Genomic DNA, 20063 nt, shown 5'->3' with positions numbered 1-20063 from the left:
AACATGCACCGCTTCTGAAGTTTTTTTGTTCCAGCCATCTCTGTAGGATGAAGAGTAAGTTCTCTGAGTGCCAAGATGGCAAAGCGATGCTTAACACATCATCTGACTAATGAAGAATAATTAGAACATTTATTTTCCATGATCTATTTTTCTATTATTGTAGCTTAATATCATGTTAACTTTTTAAGCAACCATTTCACACTGTTGGTGCCCATTAAAAGTTTGTAGTCAATTATAATCATTGAATTTTTTTCTCACGAAGTGTTGCCAAAGTAGATATTTCCCAACCTGCATGTGTGCTAGAGTGTGTGTTAATCTCAGACCTCTCTGTGATCACTGGAAAATCGCTGGCCATAAATCTCACTTTATTAAACTATAAAATGAGCCTAATAATGTTAGAACCACATGTGAGGTGCTGTAGAAAGTACCATGTCTGGTAGATACGTGCTCCTCTTATAAAGAACAGGCTATTTATAACCGCTATCTTCTCAAAAGACAGTAGGTGACCAGGCTAATTACCTTTCCAAAAACTAATTTTTAATCCACAGCCTTCCCTTCTCCTTACTCTACTAGAATCCCTGCTTCCAACAATTAAACACCCATCGAGTTAATTTTCTTTCCTCTCACACAGGTTGATTGAGCTCTTGACTTTCTTACTTTCTTTCTTTCTTTTTTTTTTCATTTTGAACAGCCGGTCAGGTCAAGAAACCCAACCCCTCTCCACCAACCGGAGCCCCGCCCCCTGCCCCCGGCTGGCCCGGAGAGTTGAAGGCCAAAGACGGAGAGGAGGGCGCTCGCTGCTCTGCTCCCGGCCAAAGCGCAGGCTCAGCCTGCCTTATCCAGTGGGACGGCAAAGGGTCACTCTAAAAATTGCTGCAGCCGGGTCTTGTCAGGTGGCTGCTGGTGGCTCCCTACCGGATTTTCCTTCTCCCTCTCTCTGTCTCCACAGATCCCTTCCCAAGAGGAGTCTCCTGCTAAAACTTCATCATCTCAAGTTGGCCTGCCACTTCACCCAAAGCGGGTAAGGAGCTGGGACCAGAGTCGCCAATTCTTGCCTTCTAGATCCTGGGGTGTGTGTGGATGTGTGGGTGGGAGAGGGTGGGCTGAGTGTTTGTGGTTGTAGAGCTATTTTACTGAAGGGAGTCTACAGCTGCGTCAGGTGGTTCATGTCCCTAATCTGAAGTTGGGAGACAGAAAACATTTTTTTGAAATCTGAGAAATGTATTGTGTTAGGAGAATGTCACAGTAACAAAATGCATGACAGTGATGCCCTACAAACGTAAAACCACCTGTAATTTCTAAAAAAATTCTAAATCTCTAAAGCTTAAGATATATTTTTCTTTCACTACTTTATAGAGAAGGAGGAGAGAAAATTCTTAGGCTTTGTTCACAAAGTTTAGAATTCTACCTTTATTTTTATCAAGAATCATTTTAACATTTGTTACTGATCAGTTTGGATAAAGTGTTACCAGTTTTAACTAAATCTGTAGCACAAAACTCAGACAACTCTGAATTCCCAGAAATATAACCTATTGACAAAATGGAAATATCCTTCCTAAAAAAAAAAAAAAAAATGTTATTTGGCTAAAAAATAGGTTTTTGTCTTAAACGTGCACATATCATTATGCTGACATATATTTTATATTAAAAATCCTGTTGGAAGTGTAACGGTGAAGTGGAAACCACCCCCCACACCCCACCCCGAGGCTGGACTTAAAATGGCAAGCGACAGAAGCCAGGAGGGCTTCTATTCCTGGAGGTAGGGCTGATGAGCCCCGACAGATGCAGCGATAGGAATGTGGCCAGGACAGGGAGCAGGAGCAGCTGATTCGCCCCTTTGGCAAAAAGACATTCTGGGATCCCAGTTCATACTGGCATGAGAGTGACAGTGACACTTTAGCACACATGGCTTTTCAGCTTACCCTGTTGTGGACTCTCTCCCAGGAAGCATGGGTGCAGGGCAGTGGGAAGGACAATGTTCTCATATATGAAGTAACAACTCTTTTCTATAACCAGTTCTGGGGGCCTTCATCTGGGATCAGCTGAGGCCAGGAAGAATTTAAGTACTTTTCACTTAAATGCAGTACTTTCACATGGAATTGCCCACTTACAGACAAGGGTCCAGTTATGTACCATTGCTTGGCAGCATTATTCTCAGTCCAGTCATTTTGGATCTATTTCGGGTTATGGATCTCATGAAAACGCTGAGCCTAGTGTGTGGAAAGTACACATAAACACATGCACACAGTATATTTCAGACTATTCCACAGGACACATGGACTCACCTGATACCCAACCCTGATCAGGAATGCCAGATACAAGTCAGGTCATCCAGCTACATTTGAATTTCAAGTAAGCTACAAATCAACTTTTAGCATAAGTACGTCCCCAACACTGCCTGGGACATACCTATACTAAAATATGATTCATAGTTTATCTGAAATGCAAATGCAACTTGACATCTTGTATTTTTATCTGCTAAATCTAGCTGTTCAGTCCCAGACATATAGATCCCACGTAAAGAAACCTTGTCTCAGTTGGTTCATCCCTATCTGATAATGAGTAGATTCTAGAGATATGGAAGGCCATATTAAAGGGAGATTTAATGTAGGAACAGATTTTGACAATTCTGACAGCAAAAGTCAGCTGTGTATTCATAACTCTGCAAAATTATAGAAGCAAAAGTAATACATCTCCTTGTTTGACAGATGATTAAACTGAAATCCTGATAGGTTGGACGTTCTGCTATATATCTATCAAGTGGTTAGAGCAGAATGAACACCAAAACCCAATTTTCAGTTCTATGATAATCAAAAAGGCATCAGTCTTAAAACTCTATTTCTAACCTCCTCTCCCTCCAACACACAAAATACTAGGAAAGAAAAAGAGCCAGTTTACTAAAGTTTTCAACAAAACCCAAACAAAAACTTTTGTACTGTGTCCTTGCGTCGTATGTACAGCTTTAAAGAATAGAATTGTAGTTAACTTTGTGCATAGAGTCTGTATACTTTATAGATAAAAGTTAGGCACAGCATCTAGCTAAGTTGAACCATATGAAATTGAAACTATTTGCTTTTAAACAAAAAATGATCATTTCATATTCAATCTAATACTTCTAAAGGAAGTGCTTGATTATCTGATAAACAGATTCATGCAAGCCCTCCTTGTCCCTATTTATTTGGCTTACATAACCTATTGGATTTTCACATTGTTACTACCGTTAATAGGATAAAGAAATACACAGGATCAATGTGTCCCCAAACAAATTTATTTTACATTCAAAAAGGTAACTCTTTTATTCTAGTATTTGGAACCAGAACGAACCATTTCATGTTCTCCATATCAAAATTTTAAATTTATAAACACTAGCTATACCTTGCACTGTCTCTATCTTCACATGTTAGAAAAAGCTAACTTTTAACCTACTACAGTTTTTACCCTACCCTGGATTTAAAGAAGATGATATAGGGGCCCAGGGTTTCCATGGGTTTGAGTTTTTGCCCCAGCACACACTGCACCCTTACTTATGTGATATTGGACAAGTTTTTTTTACTGTTTCTGATTCTTAATTTCTTCATTTTTAAAATGAACATAATATAACCTACCTTTTAGGATATCTGTAATATTTAGATTTGAAAACTAAAATGGTGTAAAGTACTTAACCCAGGGCCCAGCACATAGTACACCCTTGATTAATAAATGCTAGCTATATAGCTGGGTTTTTTTTTTGGTGAAAATGGAGCTATCCATTTACATTAAATACATAAAACAGATTCCTGCTTGGTGATGTATATTTAAGCATTAATATACTTAAATTTGGCAAATACAAAAGATGATGAAAAATGTAATGATTTACGTAATTCTGCCCAGCTGCTTATCAGGTGTTGAATACATGGCACTAGAAATGGCCCAAAAGCCAGGATCTGCAGTGGGCATGGGGACAGGAGTGTGGAATTGCATCTCTGTTACCCTTCTGCCCAGTTTCTAATGGGCAGCTCTTCCAGGGTAGTCAAGAGGTTGCTCTACGTGATAGCAGATAGAGCAGAGGGAGAGGAGGCTGTGGAGTCCATAGCCAGGGAAGGTGAATTCTCTGGGCTTCCTCCACAGAATGAAAGGATAGCTCCAGTAGCATAGGGACCCTTCTACAACCCCCTGCATCCTGTACAAAGTCTTTTCTTTGACCCAGAAAGGGAAGGGACTGGCAGTGCCTCCAAATAGCTGTTCATCCCATTACACAACCTCAGCTGCTATGGCTAAACCTGCTCCTCCTTCCAGAATTCCTACTGGTAGGAACAGTGTGAAAAGTGCAAGCCACCAACGGTCCTGGCGGAAGCTTGTAAAGTTCTTCCTTCTTTTGATCCCAAAAGGCAACATATTAGAGCCCCCCTGAGGCAGCCAGGGAGAACCAAGCCTGCTGTGGTTTAGGAAAAATGGAGAAGCGGCCTTCACACTCTCCTAGCCACTGGCAGCTTAACAAAGATGCATGCCTTGCCATGCAGATCATAACCCGACTCAAAGCCCTCCCTAGGGTCTACTAATCATATCCTGGCTGATGGCCCTGGATACCAAGCTTGGGCCCTGGCTACCAAGCTCGGGGATGCCCTGAGCAGCTGACAATAAGACATTCACTCTGTTAAAAAGAAAAAAGAGAGAGAGAGAACTTTAAAAAAAAAAAGGGAGAGTAAGTAAAACCCTCATCCAACTTTGCAAAGTTAAAATATTAATTGAATCAAAAAGAATGCAATGTTTTCAAAATGTATTTCTCAGCATGTAGGTTATACTCTATATATGAACACATATATGTAACTCATTTTTGTAACACCTCTTCCTTACAGCCACATTTTGACTGTCACTGTGACTATCATTGATGGTGACCTAGGAGTGCACAGTGAACATTTGTATCATTGTAGAAAAAAACAGTGAGAGTTCCTGTACGAATTGCTGTGACCACATGTTAATATGTGACCTGGTTACTGGATAATATGTTTTTAAAAATACTCAGTTTTTAAAAATACTCAGTCATCTTCTATTAGCCCATACCATCAGCCTCGAAGCCCAGCACTATGACCAAATTAGTAAATTGAAGTGAATTTAATTGTTCCACTTTCCTTTCCTGTATAAATATATTACTTTACTGGCCTTTTATGACTTCTTTCCTTAAAGATTGCCCTTGCTCTTAACTTAAACAAGATTGTGGAAAAATCCTGGTTGGTCAAGTGGCATGCTGTGTGTCTGGGTGGGTGTGTGTTTGTTTGCAGCCAGTGTGATGTACCTTGTGTCTGTACCCAGAAAGGCTCCAATGTGAGGGGCCTGGAGAGTTTGCTGAAGCCTTTCCTGTATGCCCCATGACAACATAGCCTCTGTGTTCTGATCCCCCGTAAAGAGGGAGCTAGTCTTTTCTGTAACAGGGCCTGGAGCATAAGATGTGGCTTATTGAGTCTTACTAGACTACAGTTCTCCTTAAGTTGAGAAAAGCAGTGGATTTCGGAAATGCAGGAGCAGCGCCACAGGCAGAGCATTTATTAGGACATAGGAACAAATGAACAACTCTGCAGCCCTGAAGTCAACATCAGAGCTTTGCTCAGCTTCAGAGCAATAATCCTGATCCTCAGGTTCCTCTGAAGGAGCTGCAGCAGTGTCCTTATTGGAGGAATATGGCACAGACTGAGAACACTTGGGTGGGTGGATGGACAGCCTTACCTATGAGTTGCAGACCCGGCAATGAGATATTATGGTAGCTCTAAAGAAAGACTCAATTTATGAGTATATATATAGGAAAATTCGGCCACAAGAAAGTTGTTTGCAGGCTTTGATTTCAACGGTTTCTTTTCTTTTCTTGAGACAAAGTCTCGCTTTGTTGCCCAGGCTGGAGGGCAGTGGTGCAATATCAGCTCACTGCAATCTCTGTTGTCTCCCGGGTTCAAGCGATTCTCCTGCCTCAGCCTCCTGAGTAGCTGGAATTACAGGTACGTGCCACCACATCCAGCTAATTTTTGTATTTTTGGTAGAGACAGGGTTTCTCCATGTTGGCCAGGCTGGTCTTGAACTCCTGGACTCAGGTGATCCACCCGCCTCAGCCTCCCAAAGTGCTGGGATTACAGGAGTGAGCCATGGCACCCAGCCTGACTTCAAGTTTCTTAAATGGTCTCCTGCCTGTTCCTCTCCTTCTCCCCATTTTGGAGAGAACTAAATAAGCCAGTTACCTCTAAAGAGTGATTTCACAGGCTTTAAAAGCCTTCGTTTAATTTAAAATATATATATAAATACATATGTGTTTGCACATGTGTATCTATCTATAAGTTTTCAGTAATGTTATAGATTACCTGAACAACATTATCAATTGCCCTGATTTAATTGATATTTGTAGAACATTACACCCAACAATTGCAGAATACAAATTCTTCTGAAATGCACGTGGTATATTCAGCAAGTCAGTATATATATATGTATGTATTCTACAAAGGCTACTCTGATAGAAATTTGTATGTGAGTCATAGAAGGACACTTATTTACAAAACAAGAACCATGCATATCTGGGAAAAAGAGTAGATCTGCCCATTAACTGGTTAGCTTGGATTCATTTGTCAGACTAGCTAATGTATCACCCAGAGGGGTCTTACAGAAATAGGACAAGGGCAAGAGAATATAAAGACAAAGAAGGGCATGGAAGTTCCCATGAGTGGAACAGGCCAGGGCTGAGTCAACAGTGGGAACACCAGGAGCAGCATGAAGGTCGGGCAATGGAGGAAAGAGAAGCCATCAATAGGAAGTAAGAGAAGGAAAATGGAGAGAGAGAGCTTTTACTGATTTCACTATTTTGTCTAGCCTCAAGTTGCACTCTCTCTTCCTGGAGATTTCTTAGTCCTTCTAGACTGCGTATGAATTTATCAGGTTCAAGCCTTCCTGGCATCCAACCTCCTGTATGTATTGACCGAATATTACCTGCCCAACTGTCTCCCGCATGACCTCAGCCATCCCTGAATGCATGTGACAGGCTGAGTCACACCTCCCTGCTTCAACTTGAAACATTTCCTCTACTTCTAATAACCTTCTCCCGCCTATACATGCTGCTATTTAAGACCCTTCAGTTACCAAGACCCAACAAGATTCGTGTTATCTGCAAAACCTCCCATTCTGACACCACCCCACCACAATAGTTCTTTTTATTTGAATCCTTAAATCCAGACACACAATCTGTTCCATGTACTCTGTTGTTTTGCTCACCTAACCTATAACCAAATGCCCCAAGTTTTCTGAACTTTTGGGGTGAGCCCTACCTATCAAAATAAAAATAATCTGTTTCTCAGGCTGTGTATTTGCATGTATTCCTTTTCTCTCCCTGGTGTTTTTAAAAAATCTCATAGAAATATTTACACGTTCCAGAAATCTTCCCTTGGTTGCTGTTTGCCATTTCTTTTCTGAGTCACTATGTGACTGTCCCATATTGCCTCCTGCACCTCATGACTGTTTGTCCGTGATGTGGTGGCTTTCTCTGATTCACTTCATTCTAAAGCTTAAACAGGCTCCTTTCTCTATTCCCAAAGACAACTAACGAAGGCTATTGCTTGTCATGAAAATGGTTCAAATATTTTTGAACATTCACTTTTTGTCAGGTGCTCTGCAAAATGCTCTTACAGACATTTCCTCATTAGGTTTCACTGACAACCCTAGAGGCAGGCACTATTATTATCTTCTCTTAAGAAATAAGTCAATGGAGACTGTAAGAGGCTAGGTAATCTACCAAAAGTCACACAGTAGATAAGTAGTAAAATTGGTATTTATGTTATATTTTCATTGTCATCCTATTAGAAATATTATCAAAATTTCTCCTGTGGTTTCTTTTTTGACTCATGGATAATTGAAAAGGAAACTGTTTAATTTTCAAGTATTGAAAATTAAATGGTTTTCCTAGATAGCTTATTGTTATTAATTTCTAATTTAATTCTATTTGGATCAGAAAGTATGCTAAAATACTAAGATCCCTCTGTAAATATTATATGTATATCAAACAAATTGAAATAGTCTAATAGCTACTGCCCTGAGCTTCTCTGAGTCCCTCCCACCCTTCCACCCTCTCCTGGGTCTATTATCTAGTAACTGAAGAATTACACAGTGTACCTTAGGGGGACTGCTGGGACCCAGGTCCAGCACTGTGGCCTGAATCCATTCTGGTTAGTAGATCTCCTGTTTTATCAGTAATTAATATTTTAAATATCACCCTTACATGCTACTTATGAAACAACATCTTAATGATGGATAACAGAATATTTAGAATTTCAGTCTGAGGCACTCAGATTACTCCCCAGGCTCAGGATTTCCTCTAAAACAATAAGCATTTACAAGCCCTGTATCTATATGAATAAAAAAAAAAATGGCCACAGGAGTTCTTCCAGGAACACAGATAGGACTTTCCCCCCAAAATTTACTCTGCTGTGCTAACCTAGCTCCTTATTGATATTTTGCATTTGCCATGTCTTGTCTCTCTAATATAAATTACATCTTATACTGCTCCATCATTCCCAGCACTGTGCTGCCCACACCAAGATGGATATCTGATAACTGCTTGCTGACAAATATTCAAAAGTTTCTCCCAGAAAATCCAACAAAGAGACACTGAACACATAAGTTAATGCATTTGAGCATTAAAATGATAGAGGGTTCATAATCTATTTTCACAAGGTAAGGATGCATTTTGCGTTGTTTGCAAAAAAAGAATGAGAAGAAGGATATATGTGCTACAGTCTTGTAAAAAATATAAATGTGAATATGATAATTGGAGATTAAAGAAGAAAACAAAAGCACTGGAAAAGAAATAGACCATCTCTATTTTCTGCCTACCTGCTACTCTTCTTCTGCATGGATAGGAACAGGAGCAAATACAATAGAAAGTCTACAAAATTACTTTAACACATACACCACCCATCAAATTGAAAACCCTTCAAGGAGAGCCAAAGCTGAGTTTTACCCCTCAGGATGAAATTACAATGAGATTTAAAACACACACACACACACACACACACTCACGCACAAAACAAAAACAAAAAATTGTAAGCCACCTAGATACATAAATGCTTATCAACAGGATAATAGTTGAACAATGTATGACTATGTGTCACTATGCACCGATTATAAGGAATGAGGTGGATTTATACATGTACTGCTATGGAAAGATGTACATGAATTACTACTAGTGAAAAGAGAAAATTGTTGAATAATTAGTATAAACCTGTTTGATATAAGTTTTCTATAGTGTTATGTTGGAGCTGGCTTGCACTGCCTCACAAGAGCTGATTGTTGAATTTTCAGAAATTTGGTAAGCTTATTGTCAAGCAGTTGATAGCTTGAAATCAGTCACGATGAGAGTATTTGCACCAAAGAAATCATCAGATTAGGCTGGGCAAGGTGGCTCATGCCTGTAATCCTAGCACTTCGGGAGGCCAAGACAGGTGGATTGCTTGAGCCCAGGAGTTTGAGACCAGCCTGGGCAACATGATGAAACCCATTCTTTTCAAAAAATACAAAAAAAGTAGACAGGCATAGTGTCATGCACCTGTAGCCCCAGCTATTCAGGAGGCTGAGGTGGGAGGACTGCTTGAGTCCTGGAAGTCAAGGCTGCAGTGAGCCAAAATCACACCACTACACTCTAGCCTGGGTAATAGAATGAGACCCTATCTCAAAAAAAAAAAAAAAAAAAAAAAAAAAAGTTAAAAATACTTGTTTTCCCAGTCTGTTGCTTACCTTTCAAGGAGTCAGTTTTGTTTCATGGTTTTTATTTTTCTGTATTCTGATATTTCAGTCTTTTCTTTTATAGCTTCTGGATTTTGTGTCAGCTGAGAAGGGCCTTCTCTAACCTAAGTTATAAAAACAAAAACAAAGACAAGATCCCTAGCTTGTTCTGGTCTTATATAAGTTTGTGTATGTGTGTTTGTTACTTAGATATTTAATTCATCTGGAAGTTATTTTAGTGAATATATAGAGTAGGAAATCAGTTGACCTAATGCTGTCATTACAAGTTCTTTCTCATTGATTTTTAAGTGCCACGTTTATCTTAATATATATACTTACACACACATACACTATATAAATATATAAATATGCACACACATATATACTGTATACATCTACACACACACACACACATATACATATATGGGTTTCTACCCTTTATTTTGTTCTGCTGAGTTTATAGATTTCTATCTCTTATCTTATTCCACTGAATTTCTTTTTATTCCTCATCCACAATTTTTAGTTCCTCTAATTTTTTGCATCTGGTAAGAATTCCTTTATTTTTAAACAAAATTCCTAGATGTTCTTTTATACTCACTCCCTCAGTTAAACTCTGAAATCATTTTATTAAGTTCCAAAAAGAAAAAATATCTTATAGAGGTAGCAACTAAAATTTCACTGAATTGACATCCATCTCTTCATATAGGAATGTAGAGTCCCTGTCTGTTAAATCCTCTGGCAAAATCCTATAGTACTTATATGTGTCTCACTAAATTAGAGTCAAGTATGTATATCTCTTAAAATGTAACAGGTTTCATTTCTACTGCAAATAAAATAATCTTTCCATAATATTTTCTACATTTCACATGCATTCCCGAATTTTAGTATTTTACTGAGGAAAATCTTCAGAGTGTTTATAATTCACTTTTTCATGAGAGTAAACTAAGCCCTTTAAATGATATTTAACTACTATTCTACTGTATAGCTCAATCAGAAAATGTTGGCTGGGTATAGTGGCTCACAACTATAATCCCAACACTTTGGGAGGCTGAGGCGGGCAGATCACTTGAGGCCAGGAGTTCGAGACCACTCTGGCCAACATGGTGAAAACCCATCTCTACTAAAAATACAAAAATTACCTGGGCATGGTTGTGCACACCTGTAGTCCCAGCTACTTGGGAGGCTGAGGCAGGAGAATGGCTTGAACCTGGGAGGCAGAAGTTGCAGTGAGCTGAGATCATGCCACTGCACTCCAGCCTGGGTGACAGATCGAGGATCTGTCTCAAAAAAAAAAAAAAAAAAAAAAAAAAAAAAGAAAAGAAAAAGAAAGAAAGAAAATGTGGTCACTTTTTCTGTATAATTACTTGGCAATACAGTTATGGAGAGATTTCATTTGATATCATAAATGTTCCTAGAATTGTCTTCAATGCTTCATGCTGAAGTAAACTGTCTGTAAAACGTGCATCTAGTTTAATATGTCTTTAAATCTATTTTAAAAATTCGTCTATTTTATGCCATGAAAACTATTATCTTATGAAAAAGTTTCTCAATGTAGTATTTCAAAGTCTACAGCACAATTAAAACAAAACCATGCTTTTTTTTTCTCTCTTTTTAGCAAGCTCTTGCCTGTGACAGTATATTTGCCAACATGGCACCCAAAAAGAAGATTGTCAAAAAGAACAAAGGAGATATCAATGAGATGACTATAATCGTAGAAGATAGCCCCCTAAACAAACTGAATGCTTTGAATGGGCTCCTAGAGGGAGGCAATGGCCTTAGCTGCATTTCTTCTGAACTAACAGATGCTTCTTATGGCCCCAACCTCTTGGAAGGTTTAAGTAAAATGCGGCAGGAGAACTTCCTATGTGACTTAGTCATTGGTACCAAAACCAAATCCTTTGATGTTCATAAGTCAGTGATGGCTTCATGCAGTGAGTATTTTTACAACATCCTAAAAAAAGACCCCTCAACTCAGAGGGTGGATCTCAATGATATCTCACCACTAGGCCTGGCCACTGTCATTGCATATGCCTACACTGGAAAGCTCACTCTCTCCTTGTATACAATAGGAAGCATTATTTCTGCCGCTGTTTATCTTCAGATCCATACTCTTGTAAAGATGTGCAGTGATTTTCTGATACGGGAGATGAGTGTAGAGAATTGCATGTATGTTGTTAATATTGCTGAAACATACTCCCTAAAAAATGCAAAAGCAGCAGCCCAGAAATTTATTCGGGATAACTTCCTTGAATTTGCAGAATCGGATCAGTTTATGAAACTTACATTTGAACAAATTAATGAACTTCTTATAGATGATGACTTACAGTTGCCTTCTGAGATAGTAGCATTCCAGATTGCAATGAAATGGTTAGAATTTGACCAAAAGAGAGTAAAATACGCTGCAGATCTTTTGAGCAATATTCGCTTTGGTACCATCTCTGCACAAGACCTGGTCAATTACGTTCAATCCGTACCAAGAATGATGCAAGATGCTGATTGTCACAGACTTCTCGTAGATGCTATGAACTACCACTTGCTTCCATATCATCAAAACACATTGCAATCTAGGCGAACAAGAATCCGAGGTGGCTGCCGAGTCCTCGTCACTGTTGGGGGACGCCCAGGCCTTACCGAGAAGTCCCTTAGCAGAGACATCTTGTATAGAGACCCTGAAAATGGATGGAGCAAGCTTACGGAAATGCCAGCCAAAAGTTTTAATCAGTGTGTGGCTGTGATGGATGGATTTCTTTATGTAGCCGGTGGTGAAGACCAGAATGATGCAAGAAATCAAGCCAAGCATGCAGTCAGCAATTTCTGCAGGTACTTGATCTTTTATTAGGAATTTAAATGGCTCAATATTATAGGGAAATAGCCCTAACATAGAAGTAAATTAATCTTGCTTATTAACTTAGTCCATTGGCTTAGTAAATAAAAAATAATAATAATGCCACCTTACGTATGTTCAGCACTTTATATTATATAAAGTGCATTCATTTATATTTTGCACTATAGATTTCTGAAACAAGCCTGTGAGGTGGGCGGGGAAGATATAATTATTCTGATTTTACATATGAGAAACCTGATACCCAGAGAAGTTATAACACCAGTAAGCAGCAATTCACATTTACTCATTTCTAGTTGGGGACTCTTCACAATACACTGACTTTTGATAGAAATTAGGTACAAATTCAGTTTTTAACACTAAGTAGTAAGAAAGAATAGAATAATACAAAATGTATTTTAAGTGACTGCTACTGACAACTGTCAAATTCATAATTGGCAAATAGAATGAGATCATTAAAAATGTGGCAGCTAATTAATTTGAAATACTTATTTGAAAACCGAATAACAGAAAATGTTTCAGTATTTTTGACACATACAGAAAAAAGTAAAAGAGTAAAACACATCCTTCAGAAAAATGGAATTCAAATGCCATATTATTTTATATATTTATGATTAAAAATTAAACTTCCATTCATATGAAATGTTCAGAAAATCATGCTTATATCATGGTAGTAGTATAAAGTCAAACATAACTAATGAGCAAGATCTGAAAATTTGTGTGGTATTTCATGAAAAATATTCTTTATTATTCCATTATGTGTGTATGCATTTAAAAGAACACAATTAACTGATTTTTAGTGTTTAATTTGTAACTATAGTTGAGTTTAATTTAGGAGTTAAATGAGACAAAGATGAACATCAGACTGAAGGAGTGAGTTCTGTATTTACAATACTTCTGAACTATGTCAACAGGAAAGCATCAGTTCACTATGCTTATTTTCCTCCTGCTGGAAAGATACCTTTTAGTACTCAAGTCGCTTTTTGAGGTATTGATTTCAGTGCTTATACATGGATAGTTCCGAGCACTGAAAAAATATATATATTTATCCCTAAACTAAAAAGTCTTCTCTACTGACAAGTGCTGGAAAATAGAAGAGTATCCAAAGTTAAGCCTTTGTTGATGCTTTTAGACATGAGTTCCATTGGTCTCAGTCTAACAGACAAGAGAAGACTTTGCTGAGTGGCTTGGCTTTACTGTCGCAATGGCCAAGAGAGGTGTAGGAATAAGGGGTTTGTGAGAAATGGAGAAATCCAATCAGTCAATTCGTATCTTAAACAGTGAGAGGGAGCTAGGAATGGTTGGCATCTGAAGATATGCAGAATTCACTTTAATATGGCGATGCCCTCCTCTGATCGCCACTCCTCTGATCGCCACAAATGCCCAGCCTCCCCCATGTGCACATCTCATAAATCCCACTGGGTGACAGATATTTGAATATGGAGGAAAGGGGGACTGAAAGCTCAATCTCTGTGGGCTCTCCTCCAAGTGGCCCCATAAAGGGAGTGCTTATAAACGGAGGAGAGGCGGAGGCGAGGGGTAGTCAATGCCTGCTTTGTCTTTTCCAAGTGTCACACATTTTTACTGGCTGAGAGAGAAACTCCAGCTTCCAGGTGAGGAGCTGGGCCAGGTCCCTCGCTTCCTTGCAGGGGTAGTGTCAGGCTTCCCACTCATGATTTGCAAAGTAACATGGGGTCCCCAGCTGCCGCCGACAAAGCTGTTACACCTTCTCTATCATTTTCAGATACGATCCCCGCTTCAACACCTGGATACACCTGGCCAGCATGAACCAGAAGCGCACGCACTTCAGCCTGAGCGTGTTCAACGGGCTCCTGTACGCCGCGGGCGGCCGCAACGCAGAAGGAAGCCTGGCTTCGCTTGAGTGCTACGTGCCCTCCACCAATCAGTGGCAGCCGAAGACGCCCCTGGAGGTGGCGCGCTGCTGCCACGCCAGCGCGGTCGCCGACGGCCGCGTGCTGTTGACCGGAGGCTACATCGCCAACGCCTACTCGCGCTCTGTGTGCGCCTACGATCCGGCCAGCGACTCGTGGCAGGAGCTGCCGAACCTGAGCACACCCCGAGGCTGGCACTGCGCGGTCACGCTGAGCGACAGAGTGTACGTGATGGGCGGCAGCCAGCTGGGGCCGCGCGGGGAGCGCGTGGACGTGCTCACCGTGGAGTGCTACAGCCCCGCGACCGGCCAGTGGAGCTACGCGGCGCCGCTGCAGGTGGGAGTGAGCACGGCGGGCGTCTCGGCGCTGCACGGCCGCGCCTACCTGGTGGGGGGCTGGAACGAGGGCGAGAAGAAGTACAAGAAGTGCATCCAGTGCTTCAGCCCCGAGCTCAACGAGTGGACGGAGGACGACGAGCTACCCGAGGCCACTGTCGGCGTGTCCTGCTGCACCCTCTCGATGCCCAACAACGTAACTCGGGAATCCCGGGCCAGTTCGGTGTCTTCTGTGCCAGTCAGTATCTGAGCCCAGGTAGATACAGGGACGCAGGAAGAACACGTTATTTATTCATAGAGCCACGTGGTTAACCTCTGAGTTCGCGAAAAGGAAAATATTTAACATTTACTACACTGATTGTATTGTAAAATATGTCGAGGCACATGTCCTGATGGCTTTAAATTCCTGGTATGGCATAATCTACCTCTGTCTTTTTTTTATTTTATTTATTTTTTTTTTGGCAAAATACAGGGCCATGGCCAACAAAAGAAACAATTTATTTCAGCGGCCACTGGGTGGCAGACGGAATTCGTTATAGGCACTCTCCCAAGGCGGCATGTTTCCTAAATGTATAGCGTATAGCGGTTACACCCACATTTGAGATTTTTTCCTCTACACGTTAGTACACTTGAGGTTTATGTAAGTGATTTCATGTTCAAAAGTTTATTTTCCTCTCTCTCTTTTTTCTTTAGGAAGTTGAAGATATTCATATAGATTTTATTTATTTAAAAATGGAAATTGTCGATCTCCATAAAGACTTAAGATTTAATTCTATATTTCAACGCAATTTTCCCCCCATATGTGATTGAGTAAAGGATTTTGAAAGATATCCCATGACAACGTAATAAAGCTTAAAACAAGATCTGACCGAAAAGGAATAGGGATTCCACCCAGGGACCCTAAAGTTGTTAACCTTTGTGTTAGCAGACATTCCTCTTCCTCCTCAGGCCCCAGTTTATTTTCTACCATAAAATCATGCTCTCAATGAAGTAATTGATATCAGTCATTTAATTTATAGCATAAATTTAAGTCATTTGGTTGTTTCAACTAGAAGGATTTGCATTTTATCCCTTGTCCTCTATTAAAGAAGAATTTCACGTACCCTGGGAGCCTTACCCTCACCCTAAAAACTACACCAACCTGGTTAAAGGCAACTTTGGCCCTAATGTATGCCCTGCGAAGATCACCAAATAAAACTACGTCCCTAAGGACCATTAGCCTTAAGCTTAGAGAGCTTGAAGTTTATACAACCAGTAACAATAATTTTATTTGCCCCAATCTTTTATATGATAAGAATGAAAGAAACATTTGGAATTTGTAGATTTGGTAGTAACTGGATGAATGGGTTCCCCTGTTGATAAATGCCATTGTTTCCCATTTAATATGGATCCTCCTGATTTCTTAAGTAAAAATCAAACACTCATCTCACATATATAAAAATATATACTCATTCTGTCCTATTTTTATTAATCTCATCTGCTCCAAATGAGCTTTGGATTTATAATCAAACTGTACCCACTTGATAGCATTTTTCTTATATGTTTGCCAAGTTTTGGAGAAAGGGAATGACTGTAGTAAATGATACATATTTTCCTTTTTTATAATTTATCACTTTATTCTTTGACAGTTTATTTGTTTTGGAGAGGAAGTGGCCTATCAATTATGGGTTATGTGCAATTGGATTTTGAAAAATAAAACAAGCTATTTAGGAATTGAACATGAGATATATAGAAATATAATTTTGTTTTTGTTAATCTCATCCTCTCCACCTTGTGTAGATAGGTTATTGCTAGTTATGATATTTATTTCTAAAATATGTTATTTGAACTGTGAAAAGTGGTTCATATAGTACACTTTGTGGAACAATTTTATATCATTGCCGCTTATGAAAAGTTCAGTCTCTGGGTATTTAATGATAACATTCAGGTAAGGGCTACAAACGCTGTAAATTAAGAACAAGATATTATTAATGTAAAAGCACTGGGCTGTTTCCTTATTCCACACAAAGAATCTTTTACCTTGGTATATGTGGATATGGTATATTACCTTGGTGTATGTATATGTGTGTATATGCACACACTCATACAACTGAGAAGCCTATAGTATATGGTTAATTTTTAGAGAAAAGGGTATTTTATTGTGGGTTACAGATCATAAGTGAGTGAATAGATGTAATTCCTTGATGCACACTAACAGATGTGTTCCCACTGACATCTTAGAAGTATTGTATGAAGAGGAGGACCTAGGGCTTGAAATGAAATGAGAATCAATCAATTGCAACATTACATGATGGAATAATGAGAAGAGATACTGAAACTAGAGGATTTTTCATCTATCAAAGCTTGATAAATTAGGTTGTGCAAAAACTTGGCAGTGGCTTTCTAGAGATGAAACTGGAGACATGTTAGAGCTGGATAAATCATTTAAAATTACTATTTAACTTATTTTCTGCACTGTTTATCTGAAGACTCAGAAAATCCACATATTTGAGCTTACCAGACTCTTGGGTGCATTGCTGTTCTATCTTCTGCTTCAACAGTTAGGAAAATAAAGACCAATATGAATTTGGAATGTCGGAATTTCTGACATACCACATTGGCGAGGAGTATGGAATGTAAGGGTCGGTGAAAGTTTCATATCCTGGAACATCTTGCATTGCCAATTGAAAGACATAAAAGTATGCAGAATCAAAATAATGTGTGTCCACTTTCATGTGTAAGCAAAACATATTCTTTAAACCAACTATTGAAGCAGTTGCTCCTAGAAACCTACTTTCTCCAGATTTCCCAAGTGGAAAATATTTAGTATGTTTTAATCTTACATTCAATTACTCCAGAGTCTTAGGACCCAACCATATTCCTTTTATTTTTTTATTAAAGAAAATGACTTGTTATTTTTGTAACAGCTGAGTCCTGTGATCAAATAAAAGCATCAGTTCAATGTATCAGAGAAATTGCATGTTACCCAGCAACTGAAGTAATAAAATTCAAGCTCTCTTTTTCTAAATGGGCCAGAGACCTGATGAGAAAGTCTCCAGGAAGCCAAACTTTAACATAGTTTGTCCATTTTTAGTTAGGTTCTTGGTGCCAAGTTGTCATCCCTGATGCATTAGTTGCTTTCAGTGCATTGAATGAATTTTATTTTTACTTCCTATGTTGTAAGAATGGTTTTGAATAGAAGGTCAGTGATGGTACAGATTCGTATAATTTTAAAACGTGATTAGATGGTAGTGAAGTGTTATGAGTGAGGAGGTATAATTGATGTCATAAGGAAGTGAGTACTGAATGGTTCTATGATTTAAGGTAGAGCAGCAGTTGTAGTAAGTGTATTTTACAAATACACATGTAAATAGAGGTTTACCTGGAAATATGTACGTTCTAAAAGGTCAATTTTTTAATTTTATTTTTTTGCTGGTTATCCTGGCCAAGTGTCTTCAGAACTCATCCAAGTTACGAAACGAAATAAACTAAAATCACCTCATTAATTTTTTCCCTTGGTTACAACCAAATGAATTTATATAATCTCTGAATGAACTAGATCCCTATTCCAGCCACTGATGAATATGTTCTCCCGCACAAGGCAGCATTAAAAGGAATTACTTTTCAGTATTTCTTTTCATGCCAAAAAACCTACAGAATAATTTTCCAAACAGTCCTTTATTCGTAATTATAAGAATTAAACACTCTAAAATATTAAAGATTTACCCTCCAGCACATTCATTGGGTAAAGACCATTTAATTTGCCCTCTCAGGGAATTTGAAATAAATTATTTGTCCTGGATATTCTTTAAAAACTTTTTATTTATTCAGCAAATTTTGGCAAAAAAAAAATTCTTTGTTTGCTTAAAACATTCTGGTACTATATAAGGAACAACAAACTAAAATGTATGTAGTGTTATTTTGTAATCTCATCACTATCAATAAAGCTGCATTCAATAAGACCTTAGTCAATGACTAAATATGGGCAGTTTTGAAATATCCTTTCTCTGATGATTGGGGTGTTTGTTTTTTTCTCTACTTAGTTTTTGTGATGATTCACCTAGACAAAACAACAGCAAATGACAAGTAATTGAAAAAATGTTTCAACAGCTTGAAGACTAGTGAAAGAAAAAGGTAAAAAACATCAATAGAGACTTGCTTTGTAACTCAAAGAAAAGCCCAACTCTGGTCTAGCTCAGCCCTGACTATTTACAAGTCGTAGATTAAGTGTGGTTTCTCTTCCTGTTTCCACTCTGACCACAGCCAGCTTGTCACGGGTGCATCATCATTTGCAACAAAACGTTTTAGGAAATAAAATCCCATTGTTGTGTAGACAATCCCTTACAGCCTTTCTCTTCTACCTTACCCCTCCAAATGAGCAAGTAAAATGTAACCAACATAAGATGCTCAACCTTTGATCTAATTTAGTACTTAAATAATAACATTCAGTTGAGGCCATCAAATCTAGGAAATTCTAAATGGCAGCAATGCTTTTCTTAAACTTCTCCAAGCCCTGTAATCATATAAATAGGCTAGATAGCCTCAAATGCAAAACAACTGGTACCTCAGTCCAAATTTTGAGCAGACCAGCCAGATGCCTCAGAGTTTCTTTGCGTTTTCTTTAAACTCCCACATTACTCCAAGCTTCCCTACAGATTTGTATGGCCTCCCACAACAATCTTGGGGATGTCTCCACTCTCAGTTACAGTGGGAAACTAAGCAGGATCTTTTTTTGTTAGGCCAGGTATAGACATGATGTATGCCCTCTCCAGGCTTCAGCACTGTGCTGAATTCTGTCTACATCTCTGTTTGGCCAGAACAGCCATCTGGCCTACTTAGATGAAAGGGAGCTAAGAAAAAGGTCTTCATGTCCAGGAGGAAAAGTAAAGTTTTCATATAGCATTGTCTCTGCACAATGAATGGCTAGTCATCTTCATACCTGGTTACCAAAGGAGCAAAAAGCTTCCCAGTCAAACTGCCTCCCCTCAGCCACACTGCTCTGGCTCTAATCACACCATAACAATGCTCTCCTCTCCCTTTCTTGGGTCTCAAGACATGTACTCAGCTCCCCTATTATACCTTGCCTTTTTCCTTCTGAAGAACAAGCCCAGACAACTCTTGCAGCCTTTTCTCAATTCAGTGCCCTTACAGGTCAAGAGCATGTATTAAATGTATTCTGCCAGCCTTGAGTGTTTGCACAAATCTGGTTCCCAACAGCCATCAAATAAACCCATTTAATGTTAAGAATTGCCCTCCTCACCCCTCCCTCCCTGGGTCTCCTTGTTCTTC

The 20063-nt window shown here is 39.1% G+C and overlaps 1 protein-coding gene across 1 annotated transcript; it reads left to right on the top strand.

The window, feature by feature from the left end:
• The first annotated feature begins 795 nt into the window (after positions 1–795).
• Positions 796–18734, top strand: KLHL31 (kelch like family member 31). Its single transcript, XM_054493004.2, has 3 exons — positions 796–1021; positions 11342–12546; positions 14313–18734. The coding sequence occupies exons 2-3, from the start codon at positions 11375–11377 to the stop codon at positions 15043–15045; spliced, it is 1905 nt and encodes a 634-aa protein (XP_054348979.1). The 5' UTR covers positions 796–1021; positions 11342–11374; the 3' UTR covers positions 15046–18734.
• Positions 18735–20063: the final 1329 nt, after the last annotated feature.

Source organism: Pongo pygmaeus, chromosome 5, assembly GCF_028885625.2.
Source record: "Pongo pygmaeus isolate AG05252 chromosome 5, NHGRI_mPonPyg2-v2.0_pri, whole genome shotgun sequence".
NCBI classification, from domain to species: Eukaryota; Metazoa; Chordata; class Mammalia; order Primates; family Hominidae; genus Pongo; species Pongo pygmaeus.
The sequence above is the reverse complement of the archived record's forward strand: the minus strand, read 5'-3'. Positions and strand labels throughout refer to the sequence as shown.